The sequence below is a fragment of the Pleurodeles waltl genome, chromosome 4_1 (genome assembly GCF_031143425.1).
Source record: "Pleurodeles waltl isolate 20211129_DDA chromosome 4_1, aPleWal1.hap1.20221129, whole genome shotgun sequence".
Classification (NCBI taxonomy): domain Eukaryota; kingdom Metazoa; phylum Chordata; class Amphibia; order Caudata; family Salamandridae; genus Pleurodeles; species Pleurodeles waltl.
In genome coordinates, this window is record NC_090442.1 from 352,372,745 (window position 1) to 352,392,459 (window position 19,715).

The 19,715-nt window shown below is 44.7% G+C and overlaps 1 protein-coding gene across 2 annotated transcripts in view; it reads left to right on the top strand.

Annotated features, from left to right (window-relative positions):
- PIK3C2G (phosphatidylinositol-4-phosphate 3-kinase catalytic subunit type 2 gamma) overlaps positions 1–19,715 on the top strand; it is a 2,001,768-nt gene that overhangs the window by 1,262,203 nt on the left and 719,850 nt on the right. For both annotated transcript variants that reach the window (XM_069228485.1, XM_069228486.1), the window contains exon 18: positions 13,335–13,429. In XM_069228485.1, coding sequence (XP_069084586.1) covers positions 13,335–13,429 — 95 coding nt within the window. The remainder of the gene's footprint in view (positions 1–13,334; positions 13,430–19,715) is intronic.

Sequence of the window (19,715 nt, forward strand, 5' to 3'; positions counted from 1 at the left end):
AAACAAATTGAAACAGAAAACTGGAGGGGTACATGCAAAAGGTTTACCTCATGGACTGCAGCACTTCTTGTGCCACTCCTAGTGTGACAAAGCAAACCGTGACTCCCAGGCCACCACTGCAGGCTGGTAGAGCTATTATTAACTGCATACTCAACTTTGTCATCTAAAGGAATGGCAAGCCCAAACCTTCCTTCAGGCCAACAGGGTCCTAAAGACAGAGTGCATGATATTAAGTAGATAGACATACATTTTAGTAACTTTATATGACCTAATAGTAGAAACCCCATGTTGGACCTGGCTTTTTGACAGGGACATCCCCACACTTTTTGCCTCCTTCCTCCTATTTTTTCTGACCTATTGTTGTTGGCTTTGGACCTCTGGGCACTTTACCACTGCTAACCAGTGCTAAAGTGCATATGCTCTCTGTGTAAATTGTACTACTGATTGGTTTATCCATGATTGACTATTTAATTTACTTGTAAGTCCCTGGTAGAGTGCACTTCAAGATATCAAAAGAATACTTGAATTTAACCTGGCGTGTTGCTCCTGTTGAATTTAGTCTAACTTGCAGAATTGACAGCTTTAGAAAGTTGCCACTTTGTTGTCTAAAAGTTTCTAGTGATGGTTTACAGTTGCACACAACCTGATGTCCTCGAGACAGCATTCTGCTGTCCTGGGGAGAGGTGTGAATGACTCTGAGCAAGGAACACAAAGCATCTGCCAAGGCAAGATGTGTGCCCTCCTCCTGGCAGGAAGTCCAAACATGGTGTGAGCCCAAAAGACTAGCTTGAATTGGGAAGTTACCTTTGAAGAGCAAATAATAATCACAAACAAGTGGGGGGGGGGGGGGGTATTTTAGCACACAGGCTGGCATTTTGGACAGATGGGAGAAAGCCTTGCTAAACCAGTTTGTCGGTTGCATCCAGGTGGCAGAACCTCTGAGATAGGCTATGGAGCTCCACATTGCCGAGGGCAAGAAACAAACATGATAGTGGCACCTAGACCTCAGATCACATCTGTGCTGGAGAAGGGACTGAAGGACTGCTCGTCTGTTTCCTGAACCCAGCAAAGAGAGGCTGCACTCAAGACTGAACTGCACTAGCTGCACTTTGATCTAGCAAAGGAAGGACTGTGCCTCTGGTGTCCCATTTGAGAAACAGCCATCCTTGAACCCCAGGCAGACAAAAGTGATGCCATGCATCTATTCGCTGACTCTCAGTTACAGCCACAGGGCAATAAAGGAAAGTTGGTAGCCAGCAACACGTGAGTGGCACTAACCCCTGAAGCGCAGCCTGAGAGACTGAGGGTCTCATTATGCGTTTGGCAGTCCCACAGCAAGACCGCCAAACTCACAAGGAGGGACGCCACCACCATGGCAGTGATGCTCCTCTGAGCATATTACAATGTTCCCATAGGCATGGGCAGTTCAGGGCACCCCGGGCACTGGCTTTCCACCAGCCTTTTTATGGTGGGCTCCCTACTAGAACACTGTTAGAAAGAGAGGTTGTAATCAGCCTGGTGGTGCTGAGTTCAGCACCTCCATGGCTGGTTACAATTCCGGCTTCCGTCCCCCCATTGAGATCTCTGATCCTGGCAGGGACGGCGGTCTTTAGGTGGGTCCGCCCACAAATCTTGTAATGTGGTGGTCAGACGCCACAACTACGGTGGTTCAATCAACACTGTTGGGGATCCTAGGACCGCCAACCTTGTCATGAGGCCAAGAGTCCCAAGCCTCAAAAGTTGCAGCTGACTCTGCTGGACCCAGGAAAGTTACCTGAATCCATTTTGTTCACCCAGCCCGGAAATTACTGCAAGTTAAAGGGTACCACTGGATTTGCTTTACCTGGAGACCAATAGACCAATGACAACTGGTTTTTGACTGGCCGCCACCCAGCCTTCGAGTGGCATCCACCCTGCAGCCAAGTTCACCCCAGCCTGTTCAGGGACCAAGGGGTGGCCACAAGACAGCCCCTGACACCACTTCAGCATCCTCACCTCCCTTGCGCATCTTCAGCATCCTTTGCATCAGGACCACTCCATTAATTCCTACGGCTGTTCACCCTAGATGCGCCACAAAACAGGGTATCCCCAGCCTAAAACTGAGAGGCTCCTTTCCTACACAAAATCCCAAAATGTATTCAGAAAAAGAAGAGTCCTTTTCTTTTTAAATGTGACTCACCCACTCAAGTGGCATGCTTCAGTATCAGGTCAACCCAGCCCCTTAAAGCCAGGGTGGGCTGAACCATACTCCAGGGAGCACTTTTGAAATTATTCCTTCCGAGGGAAACATAAAAATACCTCACACTGGCCAAAGGTATTCCTTTATTAGCGGTCAACGAGGATATGGGTTCAAATTATTAGGATGTTATGGCCCTATGACCCTCTCTTCAACCGTCAACATGTTTCAGCCCGTATCCTGTCCTATGGCCTACATGGTCCAGGGCCTTCGTCAGGAAATTTATATACAGTTTTGCCCCGGTGTCAACGTACAGTCACTCTAAAACAGATAGAAAAACATGCATGCTAATACTTGCATGGAGGCGGAGTCTCTCAATGCAGGGCCATTGTACCTGAAAAAGAGGACATACACAAAGACAAACAAAACAGACCTTCTGTGCATTGTGTGATGTGATCTTCAGATCATCTGGAAGTCGCCATTAGGAGAAGGAGAAGTACATGTACCAGTCCTTGATGAGGAACGTGAAAGATAACTCTTGTGTGCAATATCATTGTATACAACACACATAAACGAGGATGTAATCATGCTTTGTTTCGTGGCATCCTACGAGCAAACTATGCCTCGCAGCCAGTGAAGTGTTACAAACTTCATAATAAGTGAAACACTCTAGGGAACCCTGTCGATTCCGTGATAAATATACCATGATGCTGTAACATGCGTTGTTCGAGTAGACACATACGAGATTAATGCACTCTAGGTAGACACACATACACTTACCTAATTGGGGTTACCGTTCATACCACTCGGGGGTCAGGTGGATGTGCCCTTGTAATCACATACCATTGATTATATCTGTGTGTCCCATACAAGGACAGTAAACAGAAATCAGAACAGCCAGAAGTCATTAACAAGTCAAATCAAAGATTGCTTCATCGGAATAATATCAGGAAAAAAACGTGATCAGGTTTCAGACCTGCGGACCGAGGGAACCCCCTACTCCATCAGCAGTTCTGACTGGGCTGCTCCCATGGGGAGCAAGGTAAAGACTAATTCGCATAAGGCTGGGTCCAAACTGGACTGGCATGGGTAGCAAAAACAACAATGGATTTAAGCCCATATCTCTGTACTGGGAGTAATTGTTTGACATTGACCAACATTCCATCCGATCCTTGTTCTTTTCGCAAGTGGAAAAATCTCAAATTGGTGCGGTTAGAAGTTTTTCAAAATTAAATAAAGCTTTAACATAAGCAGGTGCCAGACGATACAAATGCACTAGCTCTCTTTGGAAAAGAACAGCTGTTTAAATAGGGTAATACGTGTAATTTCGGCTTATTTTGCAGCAGTGAATATAAAATGTATTAAAATGTTGTAAAGTGAGTCTTCAATTACATAATCCTGTAAATCCATGCGGCACCTCAGAGAAAATACTACACAAAAGGACCAGAAGAGCTGTGCAATCTAAAAAATGTGAGCGCAGGTCGGATATAGTTCTGAGAAGCATCTTCTGAGTCACTTCCATGACAATTGGTGATGATTTGTCTGTCATAACACCAAGTGATCAGTTGCAGATGGGGGCTCTGATAACTCATAGCACCAGTGTGTGAGGTTGAGAACTAGCATGCATTGGCTAGCTCAAGGCTGTTATTCAAGAGAAAAGGGTAAAGGCTCATGGGATATCGGACACTAAATGAGAGGGTATTTACACAATATCTCATCAGCTCTTCTCTCCACATCTAAGGAAATATTTATGGTGAAGAAGCAGGGCTGAGGGGCACCTCCCTATCTGGTTAGGATGGGTCTCCAGTGTGCCTCATTCACTCGTCTTCCACCGACAGGAGCTGATCCACAGCTCAATAGGAAGGCTGCACCGGGTGTGGAATGGACAGATGACACCCTATTTAGCACTCTCCAGGTCCTGCACCTGAAGCTGTAAGGATATGGAATGCTGAAAGAGTGGGACTTTAGTGCTCAGTATCCCCCCACCTTTTAGAATTTAATATCCTCTCAATTTCTGCTCTTCTTATTTTCTGTGTTTCTCTGTTCATTGTCACTTTTGTGAATCTCTGCCATGTCATTGCTCCGCTAGCAGTCTCTTAAGCAGCGAGGTCAGTGCAGAGTGGGTGATCAACTGAGCATCGCACATGCTGCTGCTTTGCTCCCTGATATGGGGCAGCATGGAAGTTCTACTTCCTACCATGTGGCTGACAACTGGTAAAGCAACAAGAGACAAACATTAGCTAAGAGAGGCTGTGTTGTGTGTGATTTCCCATACACACAAGTATGATGCAGGCAGCGGGGAAGAGTATCCAAGCTTCTTTATTAATCATGCTCAACACATACAGGAAACAGGTCTGTCAAGCTCTCCTGCCACAGCAGCTGTCTACAGACAGAATGCTGTGTGACAGAGGAACCTGTGGAACCTGTCTGTCTCATAGTACATTACTTCTACATTACAGGTATACAGCATATGACACCCTGTCCCTTTAATAAAACAACAAAAATGAGAGATAGAAGAAAAAACATAATTATTAGGTCTACTACATCAACACACTGTAATACTATAGGAACTTAACCAACCATAAAATCCTTTGACCATCCATGGAATTCCCTCTTTCTATTCTCATGTACAGACACAACAGTTTTACGGTTGTGTATTTCTTCACATTCTGACACAACAGTTTCCAGTTCTTGCTCATCACTCACAGTTTTCCGATCATGAGCTTCATCATGACGCTTCGCAACGGCATCAGATTCTGACACAACAGTTTCACGTTCTTGCACATCACTCATTGACCCTTCATCACAATCCATGGTATGTCCTTTTGAAACTGAACTGGACAGGCATGGAGCCTCCTTAATGCCAAAAGGTGTTCCAGGCTGTGTTTCAGCATGTTCAACTGTCTTTGAACCAAAAAGAGTTCTTACTTCCACTCACCTCCTGATCATCACAGTCCTTCCATTGATCCTTCAAACCTAATGCCATCTGATTAAGGTTCCATACTGTACCACCCTTGAGCCTGACTGTATTTTGTAAAATGTTTGCTGCTTGTTCTGGTGCAAAAAATTGTCTTTCACCCTTTACACCTTATTGGGTTCCCTCCCATGTAACCAATCTCCCACTTGTACATTCACTGGTTTGACTGTATGGACAGTATGATAGTAAGATTTACTTGTGTGTTTCTGCCTGTTTTTTTGTTTTACCATAGCAGGTGACCATTTCTCAACTGCAGGGTCACATAACCACAACGGAGTGAACTTATACCTGGTGTTTCTTCCTCCCATTACCACAAACCGGGACAAACCTGTAGAATCATTCCTAGTCACCCTATTGCCCATGCAGCTTTCTGCACAGCAATCCACTAATCACATTGTGTCTGAGCTGCACTCTGAATAACCCCCTTGATCACCTGGATGAACCTTCCCACAGTACCATTCCCACTAGGATTATATAGGGATGTAGTTTTGTGTCTCACACCTATCCTCTCAAAATAAGTTTCTGCAGCGTTTGAAACAAATTGCACACCATTATCGCTCAGCAGCACAACAGGAATCCCTACTGTTAGACCTGACAGCGTTAGGGTGGTCACCTCTAACTTTTTGCCTGCCTCCCTCCACTTTTTGGATACTGTTTTTGCTGGTTTTTAGAATCTGCACACTTTATTACTGCTAACCAGTGCTAAAGTGCATATGCTCTCATTCTTTAAACATGGTAACATTGGATCATACCCAATTGGACTATTTAATTTACTTATAAGTCCCTAGTAGAGTGCACTATGTGCGCCCAGGGCCTGTAGATTAAATGCTACTAGTGGGCCTGCAGCACTAATTGTGCCACCCACTTAAGTAGCTCCTTAACCTTGTCTCAGGCCTGCAATTACCAGGCCTGTGTGTGCAGTTTCACTACCAATTCCACTTGGCATTTAAAAGTACTTGCCAAGCCTAAAACTCCCCTTTTTTCTACATATAAGACACCCCTAAGGTATGCCCTAGATAACCCATAGAGTAGGGTGCTGTGTAGGCAAAAGGCAGGACATGTACCCATGTAGTTTACATGTCCTGGTAGTGTAAAACTCCTATAATCGTTTTTACACTGCTGTGAGGCCTGCTCCCTTCATAGACTAACATTGGGGCTGCCCTCATACATTGTTTGAGTGGTAGCTGCTGATCTGAAAGGAGTAGGAAGTCATGTTTACAAATACAAAATCCTGCTGACTGGTGAAGTTGGATTTAATATTACTATTAAACGGCACTTTTAGAAAGCATTTCTCTGCACTTAAATCTTCCTGTGCCTTACAATCCACGTCTGGCTGGGTTTAGTTGACAGCTCCTTGTGCATTCACTCAGACACACCCCAAACACAGGATACTCAGCCCCACTTGCATAAATCTGCATTTTGAATGGGTCTTCCTGGGCTGGGAGGGTGGAGGCCCTGCTCTCACACAAAGGACTGCCACACCCCCTACTGGGATCCTGGCAGACAGGATGAACTGAAAGGGGACCTGGTGCACTTCTAAGCAACTCTTTGAAGTCTCCCCCACTTCAAAGGCACATTTGGGTATATAAACAGGGCCTCTGCCCCTACCAACTCGGACACTTCCTGGAGAAGAAAACTGGAACCAGAACCTGCATCCTGCCAAGAAGAACTGCCTGGCTGCCCAAAGGACTCACCTGACTGCTTTCTGTGAAGGACTGCTGCTGTGCTGCTCTCTAGCTGTGGCGAAGAAGTGCTCTCCAAGGGCTTGGATAGAGCTTGCCTCCTGTTCCCTGAAGTCTTAGGACCAAAAAGACTTTTGAGAGAAGGACTCCTTGTGCGGCAAAATTTAACAGATAGCCTGCCAGAAACGACATACAGCCAGCACCGCAGTGAAAATGTCACTGCTCACAGATTCGGAACGACACAGCCTGACTTCGCAACGAGAAGATCGACGCAGTGCCAGCGTAGCGACTGGATATTCGATGCACGGCCCGCTGGAACGATGCAGCCTGACTTCCAGAGAGGAATCGACTCATCGCCTGCCGTGCTGCCGAAAATTCGACGCAACGCTCACCGAATCAATGCAGCTCCTGTGACTTCGTCCTGCCAGTGCAGGAAATCGACGCATAATCCCCGGGGCATCTGAAAACCCCGCAACCCGAAGAGGATCCATGACCGAGCACTGGAAATCGTTGCACAACCGTCCCTGCGTGAAAACTAAACTATGCATCACCTTGTGCTGCCAGAGAAATCGGCGTACACCCCTTTGTTTCCACGCATCTCCTCCTCTGCGTCTCTTTGCAGAGATTTTTCAATGAACCAGGTACTTTGTGATTGAAAGAGACTTTGTTGCTTTTAAAAGACATATATTTTTCTAAACGCTGAGTGGTGTATTTTTGTGGTGCTAAATAGTGTTATTGTACGATTTATTGCACAAATACTTTTCACATTGCCTTCTAAGTTAAGCCTGACTGCTCAGTGCCAAGCTACCTGAGGGTGGGCACAGAATTTGGATTGTGTGTGACTTACCCCAACTAGAGTGAGGGTCCTTGCTTGGACAGGAGGGTAACCTGACTTCCAACCAAAGACCCCATTTCTAACACCTACCAACAGAAATGTCTTATCTAAAAACTTTGACAGTATTGGCTGTCTTCACCAGCTGATCATCTCACCTCACCAAGGAACCCACCCCCACCAAGACCAACCTCCAGAAAGGAATGAAGGCCATAGCCGAATGGATGAAGAACAGCTGCCTGAAACTGAATTCTGACAAGACTGAAGTCCTCATCTTTGGCTCCACCTCCTCTGCATGGGACGACTCCTTGTGGCCTGCCACACTGGGAACCACACCGACACCTACCGACAACCCACACAACCTGGGATTCATATTGGACTCTTCACTATCAGTGACCCTGCAAGTCAACGCCATCTGATCGTTCTCCCACCTTGCCACCAAGACGTGGAACACTCTTCCCACCCACCTGCGTCAGACTAAGGGCCTACTTACCTTCAGGAGACATCTCAAGACATGGCTGTTCGAGCAGTAGCAGCCCCCACTCAATGCCTTGAGACCCTCACAGGTGAGTAGTGCGCTTTAAAAATTGATTGATATCCACCACAAGCCATTTTGAGTAAACATCCATCAATGCAATCACACATTCCTGTAGGTCAACGTGGCCCAACAAATCTATTACTGCACATTCCAAAGGTTGTTTAGGAATAGGATATTCACTCATGGGTGGTCTTAAAGTATGCAAAGGTTTGTCAGCAGAGGAACAAATTTTACAAGTTCTAACAAACCGTCCCACTGCCTTATCCACTTGCGCCACAAAAATAAATCCTTGGTAATCAATTTGGTCCTCAAATACCAAAATGTCTTTCATGACAAAGATTTAAAACCAACATAGGCAAATCACCAAGAGCAACAATCTTACTTCCTCTATGGACCAGCTCTTTGTCCACAGGCAGCTCTGATCTAACTCACTGAAAAGGTCTACACCCTTCAGTCAATTGTTCCTTCTTAGGCCAGCCCTCACACATATACCAGAAAACCATCTGCAGTACATTGACCTCCTTCTGTTCTCTTTCCCAATCCTACTTTCTAATAGCTGGTAAACCTGAGTCATGTACTAATGTAATTTTAAAGTCATTCGATGGCTCATCTTTACACTTTTCTAAAGGGCAAGGCATTCTGGATAGACAATCTGCCACTCTATTGTCCTTACCAGAAACATACACTATGCAGTATATGTGATCTTTCATTCTCATTGGTGGCCTTGCAATCCTGGTAGAAGCCATAAGACTCCCCTCATGGTTAATAACTTAACTAAGGATTTATGGTCGCACTGGATGGTGACTGGTCTACCCCAAACAAATGCACAAAATGTTCCAGGGCCCATGCATACACAAGTGCCTCCTTCTCAAAAATAGGGTATTTCTCCTCGGCTGGTGACACTGATCTTCACACGAACAAGATAATGCTCTTTTTACCCCTTGCATCCTTCTGTGCTAACACTGTCCTTTGTTGTGGTCAGGAAACAATCCAGCCCTGGGTCAAAACTACTTAATGGAGGTACTTTGTCCGTGTTACACTTGATTCTTCTGAACTCCACTTCACATTGCGAGCCTCACAAAAACGTAATATGTTTTTTGAGCTACTGCCTCATGTTATATACCTTATCAGCAAAATTAGGAATACATTTTGCGCAGTACTCCGCTATCTCCAAGAACGATCTCGCCTCATCCTTACTCACAGGCCCTGGAGCTCCAGTGATAGCATTGATAATGAAGGTTTAGGTTTAACCCTCTCCTTATTGACACGTGCCCCAAGTTAAGTCACACTCCTCAACAAACTTGCAGTAGTTTAACCTTACAGTCAGTGCTTTAATCTCCAGTGTACCTAACACTTTCTGCAATCTTTCATCATGCTTTGTTCTGTTCTCCCCAGAAATGTAAATATCACCCTGGAAAAATATCACTCTCAAACAACGTGTGCATTAAGCACTGAAAAACTGCTGCTTTCCATGCCTGGCCAGAAGGCATTTGCTTAAATAGAACACATCCAAATGGTGTGATGGAAGCAGTGAGCTTCCTGGACATCGGTGTAAGAGCAACCTGATGATAAGCAACCGAGAGGACTGTAGTCAAAAAACAATTTGCCCCTTTCAAGCTTGACACCATCTCTGTGATTTTTGGTAGTGGAAAGCTAATCTGTATAGAGGTGAATTTTGCCACTGCTCATATTTGCCACCACTACTGGTGAAATCCAGTTTGGACTCTATTGGTTCGATCACATCTAGTTCCACTAGCTTGTCCAGTTCCTTTGAGATTTCCTCCCGTACCATCCATGGTACCATCCTTAATTTATGTACCTTAGTAGTAGCCTTGCTTTTGAGTACAATAGTGTGCTCAAAACCTTGTAGCATCACCAAACGTTTGCCAAATACTTTAGGAAATCTTTTTAACATGTAATTTCCCACTGAACCTCCTTCATCCACCACACTTTCTCAGTGCTGTTCAGGTACAGGACAATATGTATATTACCTTGATCCTGCCATCCCAGGACAAATGGTTCTTTCTTTGCTACATATACTTTGCCTCTCATGTGTCTTCTCTTAAAAAAATATAAGACAACCACCTGTAACCCAAAATGTCAATTCTTTCACCAGTGTAGCTTTCAGGATTTATATTAGGTGGTGTTATTTGTGTGCTAGTTTTATCCACAAACTTGTTCCTCCATACATCCTCATTGACAATAGTGAAAGGTGATCCCAGCTCTGAACATATCCTAATTGGGACACCTCCTATTGTCAGGTTGCATTCAGGCTTGCCTTTGGTACTACCTTCATTAATAGTAAGTAGGAACTTATCTTGTAAGCTCATGACATTGTCCAACTTTGCAATTTCTTTTTCGTTATTACTCTCACTTGGACCTTTATAGATACCCCTCACACTACTCTTTCTTTTTACACACCTTTGCAAAGTGGCCAACAGCACCACAACTGCTACATTTCTGCTTGAGCGCAGGACATGTTTTGCAATACGCTAGATGTTCTTTGCCATCACACCCTCTGTCTTAACTTTCACATTTCTCTTTGACATTACTCCTTCTTTTGACCGTTTGCATGCTGTAACTTTACAAATGCTGTCTAGATCTTAATCAGATTGTTTTATTTCCATGACACAGCTTCCTTAAATCTCTGCCTTGCGTACTATAGCTAGTACATCCTCAAGTAGAGAAACTACATGTATCCATAAAGGCTCCTGTATGACAAGTTTATTAGCATGCATGACTAATTGATCCCTAACTAAATCATCGTGAAGGGCTCTGAATTTATAGTCAACAACCCGTTTCTTCAAGTCTGCTACATAGTCATTAGCAAATTCTCCCTTGCTCTGCTTATGCTGGAAAAATGTAAATCTAGTAATGCCAATACATTTTTTGGCACTTAGTTCATATTTAGATCTTGTAGCACAGTAACAAAAAAGGTTGATAGCGCCACACACACTAGTTTTCGGCATGCGACTGGATGTTTTCAGCCCACCTGGACCCAAGGAGTGCAGGAAAATAGTTTTCTTTTGATCCATTGACATCTTATTAGATTAATCAATTGCAGAGATGTAATTAACAAAATACTACTTTTATTCCACCCATTTCATCGAAGTTTCAATTCCAGATACCCAAAAGGCATGTGGTGGAATGATCCTAAAATGTTGTTACTCCATGTCAACAATGTTACACTAACTAACCTCAGTAGTAAAAGGAAGAATAGAGAAATCTCATTCTCCATAGCCACATTGTTCCAGGTAAAGTGAAAATAAATGTTTCAGATGGCCATTTCCACAAACGTTTTTGTAGTTAATTAAAATGTATGGGTTTGATACCCTCACCTGTTTCCTGTCCTCCAATCACCTCAAACATTCATCTGTATTTTTCTGAAATGAGTAAAAAGACTCGCACATTGTGCTTACAAGCCTATGCTTCCTTCACTGTGGACTCCAAAAAGATCATGCAAACGTGACCTGATGCGCAACATGCAACAAAACGTCAATGCCAGGAAGAGACAGAGTGCGCGATACCTAACAGCTGCGCTCTATTGCTCTCATCCACACTGCCATCCCACGTCACTTACAGAGATGCGTGGGTGATCCCTTGCAGCAGTGCTCCGTGATTCCTGCTCACACTATGATGTGGTTGAGCACGGGGATTCTGTCTTAATACCTGCAAGCTGCTGCCTGACAACGCAGCCAAGAACATGGATTTGATTCCAACTGGCAGCTTAGTTTTGAACAAAAACAATGGTGTAATGTACATTACGTATTTTGGAATGAGGTGGTATAAAGTAGTTTCTTGTCCCTTGCACCAAACGTGGTGTGGTGCTGGTAAAGTGACACTATATAATCACATATTCCAAAGAAGTCTTCAAATCTTCTTGCCGGGCTTACTCTCCATAAATCAGGGTCCGCTTCAAATCAAGTACTCGCCAAACTGTTGCTTGTGATTTCCCATACACACAAGTTCGATGCAGGCAGCAGGGAAGAGTATCCAAGCTTCTTTATTAATTATACCATATAAAAGGCTGTTGGTAGTTTGACATGAATTCCTGACTGAAAAAGTGTGGTTCTCTTGAAATCATCAAAATGCTGTGGGCTGACTCGTATTGCAGTATACAGGGCATCCAACCTATAGTTGAAGGGGCTACAACACTAACAAGACTATGGCCCTCATTCTGACCTTGGCGGGCGGCGAAGGCCGCCCGCCAAAGTCCCGCCGTCAGGTTACCGTTCCGCGGTCGAAAGACCGCGGCGGTAATTCTGACTTTCCCGCTGGGCTGGCGGGCGGTCGCCTTCAGACCGCCAGCCAGCCCAGCGGGAAAGAGGCTTCCACGATGAAGCCGGCTCGGAATCGAGCCGGCGGAGTGGAAGCTGTGCGACAGGTGCAGTTGCACCCGTCGCGTATTTCACTGTCTGCGCAGCAGACAGTGAAATACATGTAGGGGCCCTCTTACGGGGGCCCCTGCAATGCCCATGCCAGTGGCATGGGCACTGCAGGGGCCCCCAGGGGCCCCGCGACCCCCCCTACCGCCATCCGGATCTCGGCGGTCCGACCGCCGGGATCTGGATGGCGGTAGGGGGGGTCGGAATCCCCGCGGCGGTGCAGCAAGCTGCGCCGCCGCGGAGGATTCAATGGGGCCGCGGTACACTGGCGGGACCCCGCCAGTGGTGCCGGTCCGACCGCGGCTTTACCGCCGCGGTCGGAATCCCCATTGGAGCACCGCCGGCCTGTCGGCGGTGCTCCCGCGGTCCTCCGCCCTGGCGGTCAAAGACCGCCAGGGTCAGAATGACCACCTATGTCTGCAAAAGGCTGACCAACTGCCTGTTGTGTATGGTGTTGGGTATTTGGTGCATATGTGTGTGTGTTATGTGGCGTGTGAAATGGTGACAATAGGTCTTCCTAGACAGTTAAAACTGTCTGTAGCAAGAGCTACTAAACACAAAATACAAAGGCAGAGCAGCACCAGATGTCACATCCGACATAGTAAAAGCTAAGGAATGTAATAGCAGTCAAGTGTTCTACATTAAAACATGGTATATTGTAAATTGCTAAAGATGGTATTGATTTGGTTCTACCTTTTAAAACTAAAAGACATTGAGTGTTATATTTTTCAAATTTGTAAATAGGCAGTCAAGTTTGAAAGGCATCTGGAAAGCCCACTAGTGAAACTCTTGCTCAATCGCTCTCTTCAAAGTATTCGGGTGGCACATCAGCTTTTTTGGTAAGAAAATTGTAAAACATTGTTTCTGTTTTTAATTGTAGTGTGATACATGTATATATCATTACATATGGTACAGATGAATGTTAATTGTGCTGCAGACATTCCCACAAAAATGTTTTCTCTTTATTTCCAGACATGTTTGCTTGTAACAATATCTAGTAGCAGGTTACACTGATGTAGCTGTTTACACGTTTCTGCTTAAGTCCTTTGCTATGTATGCAGTGCACACAATGTTTGCAATTATAATGCACACACCCCGAACAAGTCTCAGTTGTAGTCTTACTTTAAAACAGATATCTTCTCTGAGACATTACCACAACAGGAACCAGGTAAATGCTTAAGACAATTTTAAAAACATTCTTCTAAAATCCAAAAGGGTTGGAAGATTTCCCATCAATAAAACTGTGCTTACATTTTCTTTTATACAGACAATGTTTACTGTAGTTCATGCCGCTTCTATGCCTTATGGTTTTGTCCGGTTCACTAAATCCACCTGACGGCTTGACAGCTCTTGTCTTTACTCTGAGTCTGATTTTTAACAAGCTTTAATGAACGCCCCCCCAATAATGTTCACATGAATAGCTTAGGTAAATGCTTGGGTGACAACACATGACAAGAGTGGGGTTATGATATCTCCACAGAGGAGCAGGTTCACATTTTTCTGTGTAAGGGATTTGTTGGATTTCCATGTGTTATTTTGAGTAAGAATACTATTAAGAAGACACTATATTTGGTGTGTGAATATTATGCCATTGAGGTCAGGGTAGTCACCCATCAGCACAGGAAGTGACATCACTAAATCGCCCATCATCCACCTACACAGCAAGTCAAATCTCTGAATTTCCCATCATCCACCTGGACAGGTAGCAACATTACTGGTTTTCTCAATAAAACTGTATTTAAAAGAAGACAAGATAGAGGACTTAATTTCCCATCATCACAGGAAGTGACAACATTGCACCCTTCACTCCTTCTCCCTCTCAGGACCTAATTCATACCAGCTGCAACACAGACGCACAGCAGGCATGTCAAAGACAAGCCCGTCTGCGCCTACTACCTTGAAACCTGATCTGATCTCCACCCATTGATACTATGCAGCACTCCTTACTTCGCTGGACCCCAGAAGCCATTCCCCTAACTGCTGCAGTGGCTCACCTCATACCATGGTAGGAGCTGGTTCCCCAGCAGCAACACACCTACACCCTCCTACACAAATACTAACAATGCCCTCAACACCCCTTACAACACACATACCACACAAGCACCAGCAATGCCTTCACCCACACCCTACACCGCATGCCACAGCAAACCTGCACATCAACAACCACTTTCATGCATGCTTCTCAACACACGATCACTCAGCAAACACAGAACCGAAATATGGGACCTGCTGAGTAGCTACGCCTGACATCCTCTTTATGACAAAGACCTCACTGAACCCTTCATTGACTTCCTACAATGCCATGCTAATCCCAGAGGGCTTCAAGATCACTCAACAGGGCCTACTTCACATCCCAGGAGGAGGACTCGGTATCATCTACAAGGAGCCCATCAAATGCACAACATCCACAGAGGACCCCCACTCTATTCATGGAACACCTGCACATCAAGCTGCAAATCTCAGCAAATTTCATCCTGAACAGACATCTCACCTAATGAACACCCGGACAACGAGCCACTTATACCAATCTCATCACCAATGTTATCGCTCTGCTCACCATTGACTCCAGAGCCTACACTCTCCTCTGCGACCTCAGCTTTCAACTTGAAGACCAAAATGACCACTGCTCGGCAGCACCCCTGAAAGCTTGAGGAAAATTGGGCTCACCAAGCTCATCCCAGAGCCAACACAGACCACAGGACACACACTAGATACCAATTTCACCGCAAGCGTCAGCACCAAATACAACTCCATCATATGCATCATATGGAGCAACCACTTCATCGTCTGTTTTCAAATCAATACATCTCAAGTCAGCATCCCTATGAGGTTCAGCATTCCAAGCAACAGCTGAGGCGAAACCACAGAAGTAGACTGACTCAGCACCCTCATCAACTTAGACCCACAGACAACCTCGACAAAGCCATTAACAACTTCAAGAACTGCATCAAAAACTATGCTGACTCCCTCACATCCATCAAATGCAACAAGCACACTAGATCATACAAGCAGCCCAGCTGGTACACACTTCCAAGATACCAAACTGCACTGCTATCAGCTAGAAAATAAATAGAGAGAATGCCACAACACCAGAAACAGAAATACCTACAAGGCTGCCCTTAGACTCTATCACCAGCAAATAAGAAATGCCAAGAAAAAGGCACTAATGGACCGCATCAAAAGAAGCTCCAACAGCTGCATGGAGATCTTCTCAATTCTTTAGGATTTCACCTCGCCCTCAGCCACTATTACCAACATTGCTGCCTCCCAGAATTTCAACAACAACCTTTCCAACTTCTTTGACAGCAACACAACAAACATCTACAGCAATTTTGCACACCAACTAAACCCCAGAAAACTCATTGTTAACTGAGCAATCACCAACCAAGACTGCCACCTGACCAAAAATGGACAACCGTCACCAGAAACAACACAGTTGCAATTGTGAAGACCATCCACTCAGGCATCCTAACGGACCCATGCCGCCACCACATCTACAACCTGGGAACATCACCAATCAGCACCACTCTGACTCACACCATCAACACCTTCATCACATCTGCCAAATTCCCGGATGAATCAAAACTTTCAGAGATCAACACCCTCCTCCAGAACACAAAACTGACCTGAATCAACTGAGCAACTTCTGCCCATCTCCCTATTCCCCTATCCAACCAAAGTGATTGAGAAAGCCATCACCAAGCAACTCACAACTCACCTTGAACTTCACCATCTTCTAGACAACACTCTGTCACGATTCAGAAAGAACCACAGACACAAACAGCACTCATCATGGCCACCAACAAAATTAGATTCACTTTGTGCCAAGGGGAAACAAAAGCCCTCATCGTGATTGATGTATCTGCAGCCTTTGACACTATCTCCCATAACACCCTCATCAGAAAGACTCCACAAAATTGGCAGAGGATGTGCTCTCAAATGGATATGTTCCATCTGCATGGGCAGAACCCACAGGGTCATGCTGCTACCCTTCACATCAGAAACTAAGAAATTGATATGCAGAGTCAAATAGGTATTGTCCCTCAACCCCATCACTTTCAACATATACATGACACAGCTCTCATACATCATCCGATCTCAAGACATCACTGTCATCTCCTTAGCCAATGACATCCAACTCATCCTCTCCTTGATGGACAAAGCAAACACCAGCCAGAACCAACTTCACCAACTGTATGGCCATGGTAGCATACTGAATATGAATCAACTGCCTCCAGCAAAACTGCAACAAGACAAAAGTAATGTTCTTCAGCAAAAATACCTCCCCCTGGTACTCTACCTGGTGGCTGTTAGAGCTAGTACCAACATCCACACCAACTGACTCCACAAGAGACCAGTCTGCCTGAACAGCTGCATACACTTTCACCAACTCACTAGACCAGTGGTTCCCAACCTGTGGTCCAGGGACTCCTGGGGGTCCGTGAAGCCTCCTCAGGAGGTCCACGACTGCCTAGAAAATTCAATAATATTAACAGATTAGGTCCCAAGCTATCAGTAATGACTCATTTGGGGGGGGGTCCCTGGATTCCAATAATGATAAAGTGGGGGTCCACAGAAGTCAAAAGGCTGGGAACCACTGCACTAGACACCTACACTCTGCCTCACTCTCTCTCACACACACATTCCCCTCATCTGGAAAAACAAAACATAGAACGACCTCCCTCAAGACATCAGAGACTCCACCTCACTTTCTGAGCTCCTCATGAAGCTGAAGACCTGTCTCCTTTTATAAGCATCTTGGCGACCACATAGCTGCCCAATTAACAGGATACACTCTTGAGTGATTAGTGCACTACACAAATCCACATAACAGATATAGGAAGGGATTGTAATTTCAAAGGGGACAGATGGTGATTTTTATGCCATTACAGAGTAGTACTTTATAACACTGTGGACTGGGAATTAATTTTAATGCTGATTTTGATTGGTGTATTTAATGCAACAATGGTCAGGGAAGAAATTGTATTTGTACCATAATCAGAGAAGAGTGTGAAACAAAGGTGGCTGGAGAGACTTTAGTAATGTAACTTAAATCAGATAAGTTGTTTTGATGTGACTGTAATTTGAGAAGGGCTTATAATGTCACTGTGGTCAGAAAGAGGATGGTGATGTCATTATGGTCGAGGTTTGTGATATCAGTATAGTCCATATAGGATTTTGATGCCACTGGCATCAAGTGAGGACTCTAGTCTCACCATACAAGAGATAATAGACAAACTGTAATGTCACTTTAGTCAGGTGGGTATTTTAATATTGAAAGCGTGACAAACAATTTTGCGTAGTGTTACCATTTGGGGGTGGAGTTGTGAATGAGATCACTGGTGTGTCAGAACACTGTGTGAATGAAATCACCATGGTCTAAGAGAGGGTTGTAAATTACATTTCCATGGAGGAGAGGTAATTTGGAATGTCCCCGGATGGATGGATGAATGTCCTCTAAGAAATTTGTAGCAGAGTTTCTTTACTCTCTTAACTTTTCCTTTTCTGTGACAGTGCTAGAGGTAAGTATCCCTACGGCATGCTGCATGTGCTGCATTTAACTTGTGCCGCAGATTCTTTAGATAATTGCTGGCAAGATGATTCCTGCATAAATAGATTTGTGGCCCATGAAGCAAAACCCTTAGTTACCTTTGCTGCACATGCAAATATCTGCCTTTAAGGGGCATTTCCTTCATTACCCCACACTTGACTCCCTTGACTAAGAAAATAGTAATTGAGAAAACATTGGCATTAACTTTTAGCTCTATGGGTTCCTCCTTGTTATATCATGATCTTTGCAGACTGTCCCATGGGTGTACTGTGTCAAGGCAAGTGCCACCATCCAATTACATTGTCATATGTCCATCCCTGGGTGACAACTTGCAGGTTATGAACTTGGCATCCATGAAGGCTCTCTGAGATTCACTATAATATCCAAAGGCTGGCCATTGCACTCTTCCACTTCTTCCAAGCAGTCCTCATCATGTTATGCCCCTTACCAAGCACATTTATGCTCCGTCTAAGACTGCAATAACAACAAGATGATGAATGGAATACTAGTTAGTCTTTGTCACCGGCAATCGCTTGGGTTCGCACTCTAGGCCATCGTTTTTCACCAAGCATACCACTTCTGTTTGGTTCTAGCCTTAAGCAAATCAGTTTTGATCCTGTTCCAATAGGAACAGTATAGCCTGAACTGCCAGGCCAGTTCCTTCCTGAACCAGAATGCAAGAAACCCAAGGCTGTTTCACCCTGATTGGGGATCTTCAGTCAGGTGTAGCTTAATTCCAGTGGCACAGAGACCATAAGACCCACGTCAGGACATAACGGTCCCATTTGAGGTGTTAGCTACAACTACAACAAAGTGACGGATGGAATGCTAAAATTAACCTCTGCCAATAGCAACTGCTTGGGGCCCCCACTCCAGTCCATTACTTTTTGCCCACCATGACACCTCAGTTTGGACACAACATATATAAATCAGTCTCTTGATCCAGCTCCAATGAGAACTGTCCAGCCTGCACTGCCATTAGTGCACTAGGAAAAGCACAACATTCCTTTATTCACCAGAAAGGAGAATTTATGATTGGCATGCAGAAAAATGCATGATTTACTGGTCTGATTTCTCTGTAAAGATTCCATGTTCTTGGAATATAAACAGTGTCTGCTAGAAATTTACTCTGAGTATTATGTCTCTGGACAGGAGCAGATCAGTCATCCTGATATCTACACAAGCCTTTTTGGCACCTCAGCTAAAGGTGTAACAGCATTAACTAGTTCATCTTCGGAATTAACCAGAGCTGGCTACATTGAATTACCTTCCCACGATTCTGTATATTAACCAAATTGGACCGATAGGGATTGCTAGCTCAAATCAGCTTCTGTACATAGTCTGCCCCACAGAATTAATTCCCCAACAAACTACACAACGCAAAACAACCAAGTCATAAAAGCCTTTATTGAAAGCTTAAGGGTCACAGAGATGAAAGGCTTGCAATCTACTTTCAAGGATAAAGAAACTCAACTTTTAGCCTCTAACCCAAGCTACTCTACCCTACACAAGAAGTGCAATTAAGATCAGTGCATTTTTTCCATATGTACAGTGTGCATCACCTTGGTCCCAGA